The sequence below is a fragment of the Hyla sarda genome, chromosome 7 (genome assembly GCF_029499605.1).
Source record: "Hyla sarda isolate aHylSar1 chromosome 7, aHylSar1.hap1, whole genome shotgun sequence".
NCBI lineage: Eukaryota > Metazoa > Chordata > Amphibia > Anura > Hylidae > Hyla > Hyla sarda.
Window position 1 is genome coordinate 28,513,942 of NC_079195.1, and position 19,116 is coordinate 28,533,057.

The 19,116-nt window shown below is 44.8% G+C and overlaps 1 protein-coding gene across 3 annotated transcripts in view; it reads right to left on the reverse strand.

Moving 5' to 3' along the window:
* LOC130281763 (centrosome-associated protein CEP250-like) overlaps positions 1 to 19,116 on the reverse strand; it is a 47,266-nt gene that overhangs the window by 19,790 nt on the left and 8,360 nt on the right. For 2 of the 3 annotated variants that reach the window (XM_056529358.1, XM_056529359.1), the window contains exons 4-10: positions 16,328 to 16,386; positions 15,838 to 16,003; positions 15,278 to 15,384; positions 10,544 to 12,013; positions 7,727 to 7,871; positions 7,385 to 7,531; positions 3,893 to 4,123 (exon numbers count right to left, since the gene is read on the reverse strand). In XM_056529358.1, coding sequence (XP_056385333.1) covers positions 3,893 to 4,123; positions 7,385 to 7,531; positions 7,727 to 7,871; positions 10,544 to 12,013; positions 15,278 to 15,384; positions 15,838 to 16,003; positions 16,328 to 16,386 — 2,325 coding nt within the window. The remainder of the gene's footprint in view (positions 1 to 3,892; positions 4,124 to 7,384; positions 7,532 to 7,726; positions 7,872 to 10,543; positions 12,014 to 15,277; positions 15,385 to 15,837; positions 16,004 to 16,327; positions 16,387 to 19,116) is intronic. The other variant, XM_056529360.1, reaches the window with a different exon arrangement.

The window sequence follows — 19,116 nt, forward strand, 5'->3', positions numbered from 1 at the left end:
CGGGATCTACTGCCTATAGTTAGACAGTCATTCTCTAGAGCGGACCGATTGAGGAGATGGCGCACAGGGCGGTGGAGTGTATAATCTGTGCGCCATCTCCTCAATCGGTCCGCTCTAGAGAATGACTGTCTAACTATAGGCAGTAGATCCCGCAAAAAGCGGCTAGTGCCGCGACTTCAGAGTGAAGATATAGGAGCGTAATTTGTTCATTTTAATTGTTTTTTGTTGCACAAGTCTTTGTTGCACAAGTCTTTGTTTTTTACCTTATTGTTATTAACGTTTGGATGTATATGGAATTTTGTATATAGATTGTGTAATGTGAGGTAATGTTTCTCCTCCCATTTTTTCGCCCTATGACCCGGCGGTAATTGTGGGACTTGGACATTTAAATCTTGGCGCATTTTCTCTGTGAATCATTCTGCCTGACGAAGAATCCGGTCCGGATTCGAAACTTTTATGTTGCACTATTTCTAATAAAATTGCCTTGTTTAAACTCACGGCAATTTTGAATCATTCAGGAAGGCAGAAGATAGCCGAACGGCTCTCCCATAGAGATATAGGGGCGTGGAATAGGGCGTGGTGTGCCACTCTGTGGGAGAGACGGGGCTCCACACAGACGATTGCGGGGGGGCCACAGCGCTCTGACCCCCCACGACCTAAAACGTAACCTGCGTATGGAGGATACGTTTTTCTGTACTTATCAGCATAGGACTTGTCCTTTAAGATGCTTGCCTAAGGCAGTTTTCCAAAATCTCAGCATGTTGAGACTATGGCTTTTTTTTATTTTAAATTTAACAAAATCTATCATCATTTCCCTCCCATAAAAATCTATGGCTGATTGGGGGGGATTGTGCTAATTTGAGTTTGTTCCTGTCTTTTTTGATGCTGCATTCTCTGTCTCACTTGTATGTTCTTTTTGACAGCGTGAGGCCCTTTGGACCCGTTGCGATATTGTGTTTATGTCTTTATATTTGTTCTTATTATGAAAATTTTCAATAAAAATCACAGTTTAAAAAAAAGTCTATGGCAGAAAAAAAAAAGACACGTGGGTTTCGCATTGGCGTTTTTTCTGGCGTATTTTTCCCCCTCATTTCTTCAAAAGAAATCCTTGAATCACATGATGAAAGAATCACATGACTTATCAAGATAAAATCACAAAGAAAAAACACCAAAGAAGAAAGCGCCATCACTCAAACCTGATATTTTTGAAAGAATGCCATAAAAACTGCATCTTGGGAGTGCAAATTGATAGGGCATTTTTTTGTGGTGTTTTTTTCTGGAAAAAAGTGGAAACGCAGGGTGTACATGTACGCCCTGCAACTGCTCCCCGTCTAAGACGAGAGCTCAAGAGCTGAGTGCACGTCATAGTGGGGTGGTCCGACCCATGGCTAATGCTGGACATCATCGATCACAGTGGTGCCCAGCATTAATCCTTTAGAATTCAGGTAGAAGACAGACATGGTGCACATCTACAATCTTGCACAATGATCTAATTGCTTCTCAGCATAATTTCAAAAACTAACAGGTTGTTAGTATATACGTTTTGATCAAAAAGTACAAGCCCACTCGCCACGTCAAGGTCACCTATTTAGAGTGGGTTCCTAACGTCCCTAGCATAAAATGGCGTAGCACTGGGCAGTGACCACCACCGCCGTGACACCAGTGCCCATAGGGGGAACGACCCACTGGCAGAGCGGCCCCAATGCCACTCAAACCAGTCCATGGGTCGCACCTCCCCGCAGACACGGCGCCACGGCAGCAACAGACGCCACACAGCACCACACCAGTGTGAACAGGATGTTATAGCTCACTTACCATGCTCTCCCAGTCAGACTGGGAGGCTGCTAGGAAAGAAATGGCCCATGTGTATCTAACTACTACTTATATAGGGTTGGGCTGAGGGGGTGGGGAAGAGTGCAGACACATGTTCAAAAAAATTAAAATAAAAAAATAAAAGAGGGGATAGAAAACACAGTGTGAATTTAGGTAGAAGACAGACATGGTGCACATCTACAATCTTGCACAATGATCTAATTGCTTCTCAGCATAATTTCAAAAACTAACAGGTTGTTAGTATATACGTTTTGATCACGTTTCTTACGTTTCTGGAAAAAAGTGGAAAAGCAGGATGTACATGTACGCCCTGCGCCTGCTCCCCATCTAAGACGAGAGCTCAAGAGCTGAGTGCACGTCACAGTGGGGTGGTCCGACCCATGGCTAATGCTGGACATCATCAATCCTTTAAACGCTGCTATTAAAGTTGATCACGGCAACTAAGACGTAAATAAACTAATCTTGGCTGCTCAGCTGAGGTGATCAGGACCACAGATGTGAAATCGAGGTGTCCCAATCAGCTGAGAAGATGGCAGGAGGGCCCTTACCTGCCTCCTCGCCGTCCGATCAGCGCTCCTATGGGGACTAAAATATAGTGAAAAAAGTGCGGAAAAAAAAGTTAATAAATGTGAATGAACCCCTTCCATAATAAAAGTTTGATCACCCCCTTTTCCCAATAAAAAAAATGATATAACCAAAAAATAAACATGTGGTATCGCCACGTGCGTAAATGTCCAAACTATAAAAATATGTTACTTAAAACGCATGGTCAATGGCGTACACGTAAAAAAAAAAAAAATTACCAAAGAAGCGAAGAATTTTGTGGTAAAATGAGGGATGTCCTTTTAAAGTAAAACTGGTGGTGCAAAAAACAATACCCATAAGTTGTAGTTCTTTTCAACAGCTGGAGGCACGCTGGTTGGGAAACACTGCTTTAAAGCGTACCCGTCACATCCAACAAAAAAACATTTTTTTTTTAAATATATCACTCAGTACTTAATCCTGACCATGTAAATCTATTTTTTTATGTGTCTAGCAACTTTATTTATTTTTTTATTACACTTTTAATTTAGCTCACTAGTCTGAATTCCTCTCAAAGGGAGGGGGCGTGGCCTCACTGTGCAGGTCTCCGCCCCCTCTCTCAGTATGCTGTCTGCTCACAGCTTTTTCAGTATGAAATACTGAAAATTTTCTAATGAAAGCAATTGCAAAACCTATGGGTTATACATGCTTTACAACAAAAGTTTTTGTATCTGACAGTGCCCATTTAAAGAGGTACTCCGCCCCTAGACATCTTATCCCCTATCCAAAGGGACTCCCGCAATCCCTGTGTAGCACCCGGCGTCCGCTTAGAATGTAGGGTGTGGGCGGCGGGGTTGTAATGTCACACCACGCCCCCTCAATGAAAGTCTGTGGGAGAGGGCGTGGTGACCTCAATGAAAGTCTATGGGAGGGTGTGTGACGTCACAAGGGGCATGGCAGTGACAACCACGCCGCCCGCTCCAAGCATAGTACCCCTTTAAGGTCCCAAAATTAGAAAGAAGTGCACCCGGTAGTTTAGGCAGTACCAGCTGACTGTCTAATGTGTACAGGGAAGGAGGGAATGATCAAGACTGTTGTATTTGAACTGATCCTTTAGTCTTCAGGAGCATAAGCTGCTGCTATAGGAGTCTGGCAGCGACCTAACCCTCCCTTGCACGACTGAAAACACAGGAATAATCATTTGTATGTGAGGAATAGCTGTCAGACACAGCTCCCTAAGGTTCACTGTTGCCATGTACCCTAAAGAGGTCATCATCTTAAAAAGATACTCCCTCTCTATAAAGCTGATCACACTTTATTTTAGCAGTTCTCTGTGCTAACAGGTCTGAAAACGTATTTCTACACGAGACAACCTGACCAACAATCGATTCATTGCACGTCAGATTTCAATATGTCCAGGAGAGTGGCCGCTACCAGAGAGTTCTAGCAGACGATTGTCTCATCATTGGAATAAACAAATGGTCTAGTTTGTTGTATTGTTGCTATATGTTGTTGTTATGTTGTTGTCTCCGCTCACCTGTTTAAGCTCAGCCTGCAGTCTCTCTCTCTCCCCCCGGGTGTAGGATAGCTCCGTTTCCAGGCTGTCTCTTGCTACTTCACAGTCTTGCAACAGGAGCTGTCTCTTGGCGAGCTCCGCTCTCTGGTGTGACCGCTCCTCCTCACATTGCTGCGTGCGCTGCTCGGCCGCCATCAGCTCCTTCTGTGATTCCTGTAGTATCTCTCTGGTAGTCTCCAGCTCTATTTCCTTCTGCAGAACCAACATGAAGTGTGAGTCTTCCCTGCTGGACGTCCATCAAGGTTACTAACACGTTCCTCGGATCTACAGTAGTGGTCTCCAAAGTGTAGACGTCCAGATGTTGCAAAAACTATAGCTCCTAGCATGCTGGGAGTTGTAGTTTTGCAACATCTGGTGGTCCACAGTTTGGAGACCACTAGACTACAGTAACCTGGTTTATAGTCTTTAAAGGTGTACTCTGGTGAAAAACTATTTTGTTCAAATCAACTGGTGCCAGAAAGTTATACAGATTTGTAAATTAGTCGAAAGAAAAAAAATGGTAGAGAGGCTCTTATCACCCTGGCAACCTTAGACTCGAGCTACCCAAATAGCACCCATGTTTAGCTGCTGAAGAAAGGTCCTATGGGGGACCTGAAACGCGTCCAGCCATAACTACCATTAATCCAAAGTGCCACACACCAAGCTTCACAAGGAAACAGCGTTTTACAGGATCCAGGGCACCTGTCAATCAAACATAGAACAGTATGTGCTATCCATACCTCGAGGACGCCGCTGGCTTTCTTCTATTGCTAGCAGGAGAACCGCTGCAGTACACACAGATCGGGCCCACTGCTGCCGCTGCAAAGTTGAGACGGCCGAGTCTCTAACAGCGCACCCTCTGCTCAGGGAGCCGGGACTCGACTGACGATCAGGACAACTTACAAGAGGTACCAACTATTTCATTTTCATATGTGAGAAGCGCTTCCACTATTCACTATATCTCCGCTGCATATTTCTGAGACGGCCGTGTCTCCAGCAGCGCACCCCCTGCCTAGGAAGCCGGGACCCGTCTGGTGACCAGCACAGCGCACATTCAGATACAAACTTTGCAAAAATTATATAATAAGAGCTGTCCCCACTAGCAACCGAGTTTAACATCGCCGCTGCATATCTATGAGACTGGCCACACCCACTTTGTGACAGACCGCGCCCCTTTTTAGGCTTTTCACAATGCATAAGTTGGGTTAGTTGGATTTTTCTGTCTCCCAGTGTCTGAGACATGTCTCAGACACTGTGCACCAAAATAACTTGGAAAAACCCGACAAAAATAGTGGGGTTTAGCTTAGTAAATGAGGGCAACTGTGTTGTCCATGCGTGTCTGTGTGTCTCTGTGCTGGGTAAAAATACAGGAAGTGTGGGCGGGACAAGCAGGGCTCTGTGCAGGCTCCGGGCTTGTCGATCATCCTGCTGTGTGAGCCGGGAAGGCAGGTCATAGAGCCTCAGTGCACAGAGTAACCAGTTATCAGCTCTGAGGAGTGAGGGAGGAATTTTCCACATGAGATGCGAGGGAAAGCTAGGGAATTCCCCCTCCTCCTCAGTGAACTGCATGCAGTTTGAGCAACATTGAAGAGCCTGGAGCATTATCATAATTTTTTTTTTTTTTTATCTCATGAAAGGTACACTTTAAAGGACCTGAGGGAACTTTGTCTAAGCAGCAATACCAGTCATAACCACATAGACAGCTGACATTGCAAAGAACAGTGCAACATGGGAATCTAAAACACAGAAATCAATCACCACCTTAGCCATATCTGCCATACATTTATGGCAGATGTGCGCAGGCAGAGACAATAAGACATGGGCTCAGGAGCTGGGCCAGCTTCATATAAGGTGGGCATCAGCTATTTTATCCAGCTGCAGCTGCCAGGGATAATGCCGATCCAGGCCACTTAAAGGGGTGCTCCGGTGGAAAACTCTTTTTTTTTTTTTTTTTTTTTTAAATCAACTGGTGCTAGAAAATTAAACCGATTTGTAAATGATTAAATGTATTACAAAATCTTAATCCTTCCAGTACTTATTAGCTGCTGAATACTACAGAGGAAATTATTTTCTTTTTGGAACACAGTTCTCTCTGCTAACATCTCTGTCCATTTTAAGAACTGTCCTGAGTAGGAGAAAATCCCCATAGCAAACATATGCTGCTCTGGACAGTTCCTAAAATGGACAGAGATGACAGCAGAGAGCACTGTGCTTGTGATGTCAGCAGAGAGCTCTGTGTTCCAAAAAGAAAATAATTTTCTCTGTAGTATTCAGCAGGTAATAAGTACTGGAAGGATTAAGATATTTTAATAGAAGTCATTTACAAATCTGTTTAACTTTCTGGCACCAGTTAATTAAAAAAAAAAAAAAAAGTTTTCCACCGGAATACCCCTTTAACCCCTCAGATGCTCATAAGCGACTATGCCATCTGAGGGGTTAGACCCAAGGAGGGGCTGTCATGGCAGCTGCGGCTCCCTCGGGCCTGCTATCTTAATACCGTATTTTTCGCCGTATAAGACGCACTTTTTCTTCCCCAAAACGGGGGGAAAAAGTCGGTGCGTCTTATACGGCGAATACACCCCTATCGTGGCGGTCCCTGCGGCCATCAACGGCCGGGATCCGCGGCTAATACAGGACATCACCGATCGCGGTGATGCCCTGTATTAACCCTTCAGACGCGGCGATCAAAGCTGACCGCCGCGTCTGAAGGGAAAGTGACACTAACCCGGCTGTTCAGTCGGGCTGTTCGGGACGACTTCACCGCGGCGGTCCCGAACAGCCCGACTGAATAGCCGGGTTAGTGCTTACAGGACACCGGGAGGGACCTTACCTGCCTCCTCGGTGTCTTCTCCGTTCAGGGATCCCCTGTATGGCCGGCGCTCTCCTTCCTCGTCATCACGTCGTCGCGTATGTGCGTCGGCGTGCGTAACGACGTGATGGCGGCGACGGAGAGCGAGGATACCTGGCTGGCAGCAGAGACGTTCCGGAGCGACGGGGACAGCGATGGAGCGACATCCAGGGCAGCGGTGAAGGGTCCGGAGCGGCAGGGACACGTGAGTATTACCTCCTATGCAGTGGTCTTCAATCTGCGGACCTCCAGATGTTGCAAAACTACAACTCCCAGCATGCCCGGACAGCCAACGGCTGTCCGGGCATGCTGGGAGTTGTAGTTTTGCAACATCTGGAGGTCCGCAGGTTGAAGACCACTATTGGGTTAAAAATCTTTATTTTTTTAGATTTTGCACCTATAAATTGGGTGCGTCTTATACGCCGGTGCGTCCTATAGGACGAAAAATACGGTACTTCCATTAGGATGTAATAGGATAATGGAAAAGGCACAATATGCTGCAATACAGTGTTTCTACAGCAGTTTGTGATTACAGAAAAAAATGTCTCCCAATGCACGAAGCAAATGCAAATACATCTGCAATATTAGTCGTGTCTACGTCTGTACAATCTATACATTTAGTTTACCTGCTGCAGGAGGCTATTCAATTGCACCTTATCTAAAGACAAAGCTCGATTCAAGTCTCCCATCTTAGCTAGTGCATCTTGAAGATTGTCCACCTCAGCCTTGTGCCGGCTCTGCTCCACCAGCAGCTCTGCCATCTGCTTTTCTGTCTGCAAAAACAACAACCATATAAAAACCACATAAACCATTGTTTCTCAACCAGGGTGCCTCCAGCTGTTGCAAAACTACAACTCCCAGCATGCCCGGACAGCCTTTGGCTGTCCGGGCATGCTGGGAGTTGTAGTTTTTCAACAGCTGGAGGCACCCTGGTTGGAAAACACTGCCTTCGTCTATAGAGAGGTTACCTTGTGGAGAGCGCTCTGTAAGCCGCTCCTTTCATCCCGAGACAAGTCGGCCTCAAGACGAGAGCGCAGCAGATCTTCCCGTAGCAGCAATAGGTCATGGAGTAGATTGGAGCGTTCTGACTCTACAGCATCAAGAGACCGCCGACTAAAGAAGTGCAAAAAAGACAAATAAGGTAAGGGTGGTCTGGAGACTAGAACTATGTGATGAAGTTTTTAAAGGGTACCTCTCATCAAAAAAACTTTTGATATATTATAGATTAATGTATGCAGAATAACTTTACAATTGCATGTTATTAAAAAATATGCTTCTTTCTATTTGATTTTCCACTTTGAAGAAATGACCACTAGGGGTCTCCCTACCAGTCCTGGCAGCAAGCATTTCAGACTCATGCTGGAGTCCTAAACACTACGAGCTGCCAGTCTGCTTTGTTCACAAAGGAGAACACTCAGAGCTGCCAGCCTGCTTTGTTCACAGCATGTTTGGCTGTGAACAAAGCAGGCTGGCAGCTCTGAGTGTTTAGGACTCCAGCATGAGTCAGAAATGCTTGCTGACAGGACTGATTGGGAAAAATACAATAGAAAGAAGCATATTTCTCATTAACATGCTATTGGAAAGTTATTCAACATTCATTAATCTAAAATATATCAAAAGTTTATTTGATGAGAGGAACCCTTTAAGGGAACAACACAAGGAACTAGGTATGACACAACTAATGTTCGATTATGACACAACTCGATTTTCATCATCGGTTAGTTGGTCTGTAAATTAGATGGGCTTCATTGGAATTGTGTAAGAGGGGGGCGCCAAGAAGAGATCTCTGCTGCTGGCTATTACCCAATAAGATGCGGCTGTCAAAACTGACAGCGGCATTTAAAGTGTACCCGTCAGATCCAACAAAAAACATTTTTTTATATATCACTCAGTACCTAATCCTGACCATGTACATCTAATTTTTATGTGTCTAGCAACTTTATATTTTTTTTTATTACACTTTTAATTTTGCTCACTAGTCTGAATTCCTCTCAAAGGCAGGGGGTGTGGCCTCACTGTGCAGGTCTCCGTCCCCTCCCTCAGTATACTGTCTGCTCACATCTCCCCTAACATTAGCAAAACTACAACTCCCAGCATGTCCTCATTGACAGTAGCGGGACACAAGCTGACAGTAGGAGGATATTATCTCCAGCTCTGAGCCCTGCGCTCACAGCTGTCAATCAAGGAAGTGTGTCCATGACATAGGCGATGATGCATGGACACAGCAGGGCTACTGTCCAAGCAGGCAGGGGGGCAGTTCTTTGACTGGCTTTTTCAGTCTGAAATACTGCAAATTTTCTAATGAAAGCAATTGCAAAACCTATTGGTTATACATGCTTTACAACATATCAAAAGATTTGTATCTGACAGTGCCCATTTTAAGAAGTAGTCCAGTCCTGAAAAACGTATCCCCTATCCTAACGTATATCTCTCATACGGGGCCTTGGCTCTCCGGCCAGACAGCGCGTGTCACGACCCCTCAATGCTGCGCTATGGAAGAGCCGGGGATTGCCGAAGGCAGCGCTCCAGCTCTGCCAGAGTTGTATTGAGGATGCGTGTAAGCCGTTGCTTTGTGCGGTGGTCAACATGCCCCCTTCCCGCGGGCAGCCGGGGCACCATACGGGAGAACGATGGGGTCTCTGAGGTCGGACCCCCCCCCCGCTATCTGAAACTTATCCCCTATGCTAGGCCTCTGTAACTTTAATAGAGCTTGCCAGTGGCAGGCTCTACCAACAGAGTGCAGATCTCATAGATCAATGCAGTACTGCATTGATCTCTATCAGCAATCAAACGATTGCTCATACAAGTCCTTTAGGTGAGTTCAACAACATATGGCTCCCATGGCGGATGCTGGATGCCTCTGTAGACTCTGCGAGTCCTGTTACCTCTAACGAGTGATTCATAACATCTTTCTGTTATGAACAAAGGGATTTCCTTATGGGCTGGGTGAGCACTTGGATTCATGTCTTATCTGTATGTTTGGGGGGGGGGGGTGTTGTCGGGCATGTTTTAAGATGTTGTTACATGGACTATAGGTCTTATAGCCGATTTTGATGATGACTGCACTTCTGTTTCCTTGTTCTTATGTATCCCTGCATTTGCCTGGCCAGATGTGTAATACCGCCACTCTGTGGGCTTAGCGGCTGCTGTTGGTGTGTTTGTGTATACACTGCTATGTTCATGTTTCTTAAAAATGCTAAATAAAACCTTTTAAAAAAAACATGTCCTTTAGGTGGACTAAAAAAGTGTATAAAAATAAAGAAAGAAATGTTTTTTTGAAAATATACGGTACATAAACTCATCTTTCTTTTCCCAAATCATTTTTTTTTAACAAATGTAAACATATTTGACATTACCATGTGTGGAAATGTCTGAACTATAAAAATATAATATTATTGATCTTCCATGGTGAATGTCGTAAGTGAAAAAATAATACCATACACCAGAATTGTGGGGTTTTTGGTCAAATTACATCCCATATCCCATAAAAAAAAAAAAATTGAATAAAAAGCAATCAAAAAGTCAGATTTACACCAAATAGGTACTGGAAAAAAAAAATACAGATCATGCTGCATAATTACATTTTTTTAAACTCATTATTCAATAAAATAATCAGCCACCTAATCGATTCATTGGCCAAATAAACTTGTGTAGGAAGAAACTGACAACCACTAAGCAATTGATCCCAGTGATCACCTGATTGTCACAGATATATATATATATATATATATATATATATATATATATATATTTTATTTATCCCCCACACAACCCCTTATACTTACTGACTGTCCCGCAGCTCCTGCTCCACACTGTGAAGTGGAGACTCTTCTACCATTTCATGGGTCATCAGGCTTGACCTCAGGGACTCGGCATCTTCGGAGCGCTCCTGCAGCTCTGACCTCAAAGACTTTACTTCCTGTTTCAACTTTCCAACATGTCCTCTGTAGGATTCCACTTCCTGTGCAGAAAGCTGTACCTTTAACTCCAGGGAACACACTTCATACCGTGACGCCTCCAGTTGCACTGTCAATAAATGTATTTCCTTCTCACATTCTTGAACCTTTGCGGTCAGTGACCCTATCTCTGACGTTGACGATTCTTGATGTGACCTCAGTGCGACTCCTTTTGATATTAAGAATTGTGATCTTGACTGTCTGTTGTCGTCTAATGTATTCTTATGGGAAATCTCCATTGAGTCCACTTCCTCTCCTGATCTTTTTGTACTGGTTTCCCGGGATGTCTCCAACATTGACATCATCTTGCTAGTTTCAAGAGGTAGTGATGTCATCAGCTGAGTTGATTCGAGCATTGGTAACAAAGCCCCTGGAAAAGTTGTCTCTAGTGGTGAGGTCATCACACCGGTCTCTTGTAATGTAAATGACCCTGTCATGTTCGTATCCTGCTCCGCTGTCCCCAAATGTGTCCTCATCATGCTTGCTCCCTGTTGCGCTTCCTCCAGCTGTGTCTTCATGCTTGCGTCTTGTTGCGCTTCTTCCAGCTTCATTCTTATAATGCTGGCTTCCTGTTGCGCTTCCTCTAGCTGCGTCCTCATCATGCTCGCTTCCTGTTGCGTTTCCCCCAGTTGGTTCCTCATCATGCTTGCTTCTTGTTGTGCTTCCCCCAGCTGCGCCCTCATTGTGCTTGCTTCTTGTTGTGCTTCCCCCAGCTGCGCCCTCATTGTGCTTGCTTCTTGTTGTGCTTCCCCCAGCTGCGCCCTCATTGTGTTTGCTTCTTGTTGTGATTCCTGCAGCTCTGTCTTCATGATATCTGCTTCCTGTTGCGCTTCCCCCAGCTGCACCCTCATTGTGCTTGCTTCTTCTTCTGCTGTCTCCAGATACAACCTTATTGTGCTTACTTCTTGCTCTGCTGTCACCAGCTGAAACTTTAACAACTTGGCTTCTTGTTCTGCTGCCACAAACTGAGACCTAAGGGATTTCAGCTCCTCCTCTAGTGTCTTCTCATATGAGGTTTTACTTTCTGCTTCCAATTGTAATGCCTCGATTTGTGATTTCAATGACTCCTCCCTTCGTCCACTTGAATCTCTTTTGGAACGTTCTTCCTTCACTGCTGCGCTTTTCTCCTGTTCTGCCACCTCTATTGATTCTATTCCATGACCCCAGGTGACCAGCAGGTACTTTGGTGGCTCCGTCACTTTTACTGGATCTTGTGGCCTCCATGATATAACAGAGGAACATGAAGTTTGGAGAAGGCAGATACATCTAGTCCATTCAGCCCGCAACTCAGATAAATCCCTAAGAAAAGGAAAACAACAGTACTTAGAAACCAAAACTGTAAATGACCTAAAAAATACGAGACTAAAAGGATCTGTCGTCTCTCCCGTGTGGTGTAGTATAGAGGATCTCTCCTGTGTGGTGTAGTATAGAGGATCTCTCCTGTGTGGTGTAGTATAGAGGATCTGTCCTGTGTGGTGTAGTATAGAGGATCTGTCCTGTGTGGTGTAGTATAGAGGATCTCTCCTGTGTGGTGTAGTATAGAGGATCTGTCCTGTGTGGTGTAGTATAGAGGATCTCTCCTGTGTGGTGTAGTATAGAGGATCTCTCCTATGTTGTGTAGTATAGAGGATCTCTCCTGTGTGGTGTAGTATAGAGGATCTCTCCTGTGTGGTGTGGTATAGAGGATCTCTCCTGTGTGGTGTAGTATGGAGGATCTCTCCCGTGTGGTGTAGTATAGAGGATCTCTCCCGTGTGGTGTAGTATAGAGGATCTGTCCTGTGTGGTGTAGTATAGAGGATCTCTCCCGTGTGGTGTAGTATAGAGGATCTCTCCTGTGTGATGTAGTATAGAGGATCTCTCCTGTGTGGTGTAGTATAGAGGATCTCTCCTGTGTGGTGTAGTATAGAGGATCTGTCCTGTGTGATGCAGTATATGGAGGATCTCTCCTGTGTGGTGTAGTATAGAGGATCTGTCCTGTGTGGTGTAGTATAGAGGATCTCTCCTGTGTGGTGTAGTATAGAGGATCTGTCCTGTGTGATGCAGTATATGGAGGATCTCTCCTGTGTGGTGTAGTATAGAGGATCTGTCCTGTGTGGTGTAGTATAGAGGATCTCACCTGTGTGGTGTAGTATAGAGGATCTCTCCTGTGTGGTGTAGTATAGAGGATCTCTCCTGTGTGGTGTAGTATAGAGGATCTCTCCTGTGTGGTGTAGTATAGAGGATCTCTCCTGTGTGGTGTAGTATAGAGGATCTCTCCTGTGTGGTGTAGTATAGAGGATCTCTCCTGTGTGGTGTAGTATAGAGGATCTCTCCTGTGTGGTGTAGTATAGAGGATCTCTCCTGTGTGGTGTAGTATAGAGGATCTCTCCTGTGTGGTGTAGTATAGAGGATCTCTCCTGTGTGGTGTAGTATAGAGGATCTCTCCTGTGTGGTGTAGTATAGAGGATCTGTCCTGTGTGGTGTAGTATAGAGGATCTCTCCTGTGTGGTGTAGTATAGAGGATCTGTCCTGTGTGGTGTAGTATAGAGGATCTCTCCTGTGTGGTGTAGTATAGAGGATCTCTCCTGTGTGGTGTAATAGAGAGGTTATGTCCCGTGTGGTGTAGTATAGAGGTTCTGTCCCGTGTGGTGTAGTATAGAGGATCTCTCCTGTGTGGTGTAGTATAGAGGATCTCTCCTGTGTGGTGTAGTATAGAGGATCTCTCCTGTGTGGTGTAGTATAGAGGATGTGTCCTCTGTGGTGTAGTATAGAGGATGTGTCCTGTGTGGTGTAGTATAGAGGATGTGTCCTGTGCGGTGTAGTATAGAGGATCTCTCCTGTGTGATGTAGTATAGAGGATCTCTCCTGTGTGATGTAGTATAGAGGATCTCTCCTGTGTGGTGTAGTATAGAGGATCTCTCCTGTGTGGTGTAGTATAGAGGATCTCTCCTGTGTGGTGTAGTATAGAGGATCTCTCCTGTGTGGTGTAGTATAGAGGATCTCTCCTGTGTGGTGTAGTATAGAGGATCTCTCCTGTGCGGTGTAGTATAGAGGATCTCTCCTGTGTGGTGTAGTATAGAGGATCTCTCCTGTGTGGTGTAGTATAGAGGATCTCTCCTGTGTGGTGTAGTATAGAGGATGTGTCCTGTGTGATGTAGTATAGAGGATCTCTCCTGTGTGGTGTGGTGTAGTATAGAGGATCTCTCCTGTGTGGTGTAGTATAGAGGATCTCTCCTGTGAGGTGTAGTATAGATAATCTGTCCTGTGTGGTGTAGTATAGAGGGATCTCTCCTGTGTGGTGTATTATAGAGGATCTCTCCTGTGTGGTGTAGTATAGAGGATCTGTCCTGTGTGGTGTAGTATAGAGGATCTCTCCTGTGTGGTGTAGTATAGAGGATCTGTCCTGTGTGGTGTAGTATAGAGGATCTGTCCTGTGTGGTGTAGTATAGAGGATCTCTCCCGTGTGGTGTAGTATAGAGGATCTCTCCTGTGTGGTGTAGTATAGAGGATCTCTCCTGTGTGGTGTAGTATAGAGGATCTCTCCTGTGTGGTGTAGTATAGAGGATTTCTCCTGTGCAGTGTAGTATAGAGGATCTCTCCTGTGCAGTGTAGTATAGAGGATCTCTCCTGTGCAGTGTAGTATAGAGGATCTCTCCTGTGTGGTGTAGTATAGAGGATCTCTCCTGTGTGGTGTAGTATAGAGGATCTCTCCTGTGTGGTGTAGTATAGAGGATCTCTCCTGTGCAGTGTAGTATAGAGGATCTCTCCTGTGTGGTGTAGTATAGAGGATCTCTCCTGTGTGGTGTAGTATAGAGGATCTCTCCTGTGTGGTGTAGTATAGAGGATCTGTCCTGTGTGGTATAGTATAGAGGATCTCTCCTGTGTGGTGTAGTATAGAGGATCTCTCCTGTGTGGTGTAGTATAGAGGATCTCTCCTGTGTGGTGTAGTATAGAGGATCTCTCCTGTGTGGTGTAGTATAGAGGATCTGTCCTGTGTGGTGTAGTATAGAGGATCTGTCCTGTGTGGTATAGTATAGAGGATCTCTCCTGTGTGGTGTAGTATAGAGGATCTCTCCTGTGTGGTGTAGTATAGAGGATCTCTCCTGTGTGGTGTAGTATAGAGGATCTCTCCTGTGTGGTGTAGTATAGAGGATCTCTCCTGTGTGGTGTAGTATAGAGGATCTGTCCTGTGAGGTGTAGTATAGAGGATCTCTCCTGTGTGGTGTAGTATAGAGGATCTCTCCTGTGCAGTGTAGTATAGAGGATCTCTCCTGTGTGGTGTAGTATAGAGGATCTCTCCTGTGTGGTGTGGTATAGAGGATCTCTCCTGTGTGGTGTAGTATAGAGGATCTCTCCTGTGTAGTGTAGTATAGAGGATCTCTCCTGTGTGGTGTAGTATAGAGGATCTGTCCTGTGTGGTGTAGTATAGAGGATCTCTCCTGTGTGGTGTAGTATAGAGGATCTCTCCTGTGTGGTGTAGTATAGAGGATCTCTCCTGTGTGGTGTAGTATAGAGGATCTCTCCTGTGTGGTGTAGTATAGAGGATTTCTCCTGTGCAGTGTAGTAACTATCATGTTCTAGTACCTTTCTGTTGCCGTCTTTAGTTCCTTAAAATGACGATGAAAAGTCACAACTTCTGTCCACAGCTTCAGCAGGCGGCCGTGCTCTCCCTGTATGTGACCTCTATAAACCTAATGATGTAAGAAACAAGACGCAGACACTAGGTGACCCCTGAGTTATCCGTTTGTATCTGTTATTGTTCAATCAATAAACCAAAAAAAACATTTTCTTTTATTCTGAGCATGCTCAGAAGTAAAAACGGATTGAAAAAATGGACGCAAACGGATGACATTAAAGGCTCATCCGTTTTTCATAGACTTCAGTGTTAAATTTACTGTATGCCTTTTTATCATCCGACTTTTTGACGGGAGAAAAAATACTGCATGCACCGTCTTTTTTCCTGTAAAAAAAAAAAAAACGGAAATGAGTGCAGACGGGTGCAAACGGATGTGAAAGGATTGTAAAAAAAATCCCATTGACATGAATGGGAGTATTTTAAAACCGTTTGTAATCCGTTTCCAAGCAGCAACAACGGAACCTAAACGGGGAAAATAAAACGTCGGTGTGAACGCACCGTTACTCACCTCCCTCTCAGCTCGCCATTCTTTGTCCTTTCTCTCCAGTTCCAGTATGGCGCTGGACCAGTCGGCGGTCAGCTTGTGAATGTCTTCCCCCAGCAGATTATTAGACTCTTGTGTCTGGACCAACTCTTCCCTGAGAAGGGAATTTACTGCCGCCAGACTGGTGCTTCTGCATCAAAAGATCGAGATTATTACTTATAAGAGGACGCAGCTCCCACCATCACACTTAGGCTATGTTCACACGGCGGGATTTCCGAGCGGAAATTCCGCGTCCCATTGATTTCAATGCGATTCTGCAGCACTGTGCAGATGATGGAATTTCCGTGGCAGACATGTCTATTCTTTCTGCGGATTCCGCTTGGAAATGCATTGCTGTGTATGAGACGGCACATTTCCGAGAGGTCCTAGCGCCCGCCGGCACATTCAAATGTGAGGAATGTCCGTCCGTATTTTCCAGGCGGACATTCCGGACATTTTTGGCTCCTCTGCTCACCTTTGCTGTTCTTCTTCCAGCTTTCTGAGGGCTTTCTCCATCTCCAGTTCTCCATGGCTCTGTGGAAGAAACACAATACAGCCGCATTAATAAACAAGCATTAAGGTAAAGTAACACTCTGATAATCCAGCAATCTGCATCCACCCCAATCTGGTAAACCATAGGCAAAAGTGCCTCCAGCTGTTGCAAAACTACAACTCCCAGCATGCTGGGAGTTGTAGTTTTGCAACAGCCAAGGGCACCCTGGATAGGCAACACTGCCTTAAAGGGGTACTCCGCTGCTCAGTGTTTAGAACAAACTGTTCTGAACACTGGCGTCGGCAACTTGTGACGTCATAGCCCCGCCCCCTCAATGCAAGTTTATGGGAGGGGGCGTGACAGTCATCACGCCCCCTCCCATAGACTTGCATTGAGGGCCGGGGTGTGATGGCATGAGGGGGCGGGGCAATGACATCACAAGCTCCCGTCACCTGCTCTAGCGTTCAGAACAGTTTGTTCCAAACGCTGAGCAGCGGAGTACCCCTTTAACCCCTTAACGACGCAGGATGTAAATGTACGTCCTGGTGATGCGGTACTTAATGCACCAGGACGTACATTTACGTCCTAAGCATAACCGCGAACATCGGAGCGATGCCCAGATCATGCGCGGCAGGTCCCGGCTGCTGATCGCAGCCAGGGACCCGCCCGTAGTGGCGGACATCCGCGATCCCGCAGATGTCCGCCATTAACCCCTCAGATGCCGTGATCAATACAGATCACCGCATCTGCAGCATCGCGGTCATTAAAATGGATGATCGGATCACCCGCAGCGCTGTCGCGGCGATCCGATCATCCAGCACGGCAGACGGAGGTCCCCTCACCTGCTTCCGCTGCCTTCCCGGCGTCTTCTGCTCTGATCTGCCTTCCCGCAGACCAGAGCAGAAGATGACCGATAACCCTGATCAGTGCTGTGTCCTATACATAGCACTGAACAGTATTAGCAATCGAATTATTACTATAAATAGTCCCCTATGGGGACTATTAAAGTGTAAAAAGAAAAGTTAAAAAAGTTAAAAAATTAAGTAAAAAATTATTTGAAAAACCCCTCCCGGCTTATGAACACTGTATTCAATGTGTTTGACTGTTTACACGTTCACTTCTTGAAAATATAATTAAAAAAACCCTCCCCAATAAAAACGTAAATTGTCCCATTTTCCCTATTTCCCCCTCAAAAAGTGTTAAAAAAATATTTTTATATACATATTTGGTATCGCCGCGTGCGTAAATATCTGAACTATTAAAATAAAATGTTAATGATACCGTACGGTGAACGGCGTGAACGTTAAAAAAAAAAGTCCAAAACAGCTGCTTTTTTTTATAACATTTTATTCCAAAAAGAATTAATAAAAAGCGTATTAAAAGTTTTATATAAGCAAATATGGTATCAATAAAAATGAGCCCTCATACCGCCGCTTATACGAAAAAAAGAAAAAAAGTTATAGGTCTTCAAAATAGGGGGGTTTTAAACGTTCTAATTTGGTTAAAAAGTGTGTGATTTTTCTTTAAGCGCAACAGTAATAGAAAAGTAGGTTATCATGGGTATCATTTTAATCATATTGACCCAAAGAATAAATAACACATGTCATTTTTACTGTACGGCGTGAAAACGAAACCTTCCAAAATTAGCAAAATTGTGGTTTTCTTTTTAAATTTCCCCACACAAATAGTATTATTTTGGTTGCGTCTTTACTATACATTTAATGGTAAAGTGAGTGATGGCATTACAACGTACAACTGGTCGCGCAAAAAACAAAGCCCTCATACTAGTCTGTGGATGAAAATATAAAAGAGTTATGATTTTTTGAAGGCGAGGAGGAAAAAACAAAAACGTAAAAATAAAATTGCCTGAGTCCTTAGGGCCCAAATGGGCTGTGTCCTTAAGGGGTTAAGACATATACCATTCTGTCAGAGGTATCGCTCATGCTTCATCTGTGAGATGTAGATGTAGCAGAGACAAGTTTGTCATCGCACTGGTTGGAAAACACTGTTCTTAAAGGAATACTGTAGCAGAATATAACTTATCTCCTATCCAAAGTGGTTGGACCCCCGCAATTTCCTGTATAGGGCCACGGCTGTCTCTGCATGACGTGGCGGTCAACACGCCCCTTCCATGTATCCCATAGAGATACATGGGGGGGCGTACCTGCCACAGCTTCCTGCGGACTGCCGCGGCCTGTACAAGAGATTGTGGGGGGTCCCAGCAGTTGGACCCCGGCAATCTATAACTTATAAAGTCAAATAGCCGTAAATGTTGGCACCCCTAAAAAAATGTCTAGAAAATTAAGTATTTCTCACAGAAAAGGATTGCAGTAACACATGTTTTGCTATACACATGTTTATTCCCTTTGTGTGTATTGGAACTAAACCAAAAAAGGAGGAAAAAAAAGCTAATTGGACATATTGTCACCAAACTCCAAAAATGGGCTGGACAAAATTATTGGCACCCTTTCAAAATTGCGGAAAAATAAGATTGTTTCAAGCATGTGATGCTCCTTTAAAGTCACCTGGGGCAAGTAACAGGTGTGGGCAATATAAAAAAACACACAACTGAAAGAAGATAAAAAGTAGAGAAGTTCACTTAGTCTGTGCATTGTGTGTCTGTGTGTGCCACACTAAGCATGGACAACAGAAAGAGGAGAAGAGAACTGTCTGAGGACTTGAGAAGCAAAAATTGTGGAAAAATATCAACAATCTCATGGTTACAAGTCCATCTCCAGAGATCTAGATTTGCCTTTGTCCACAGTGCGCAA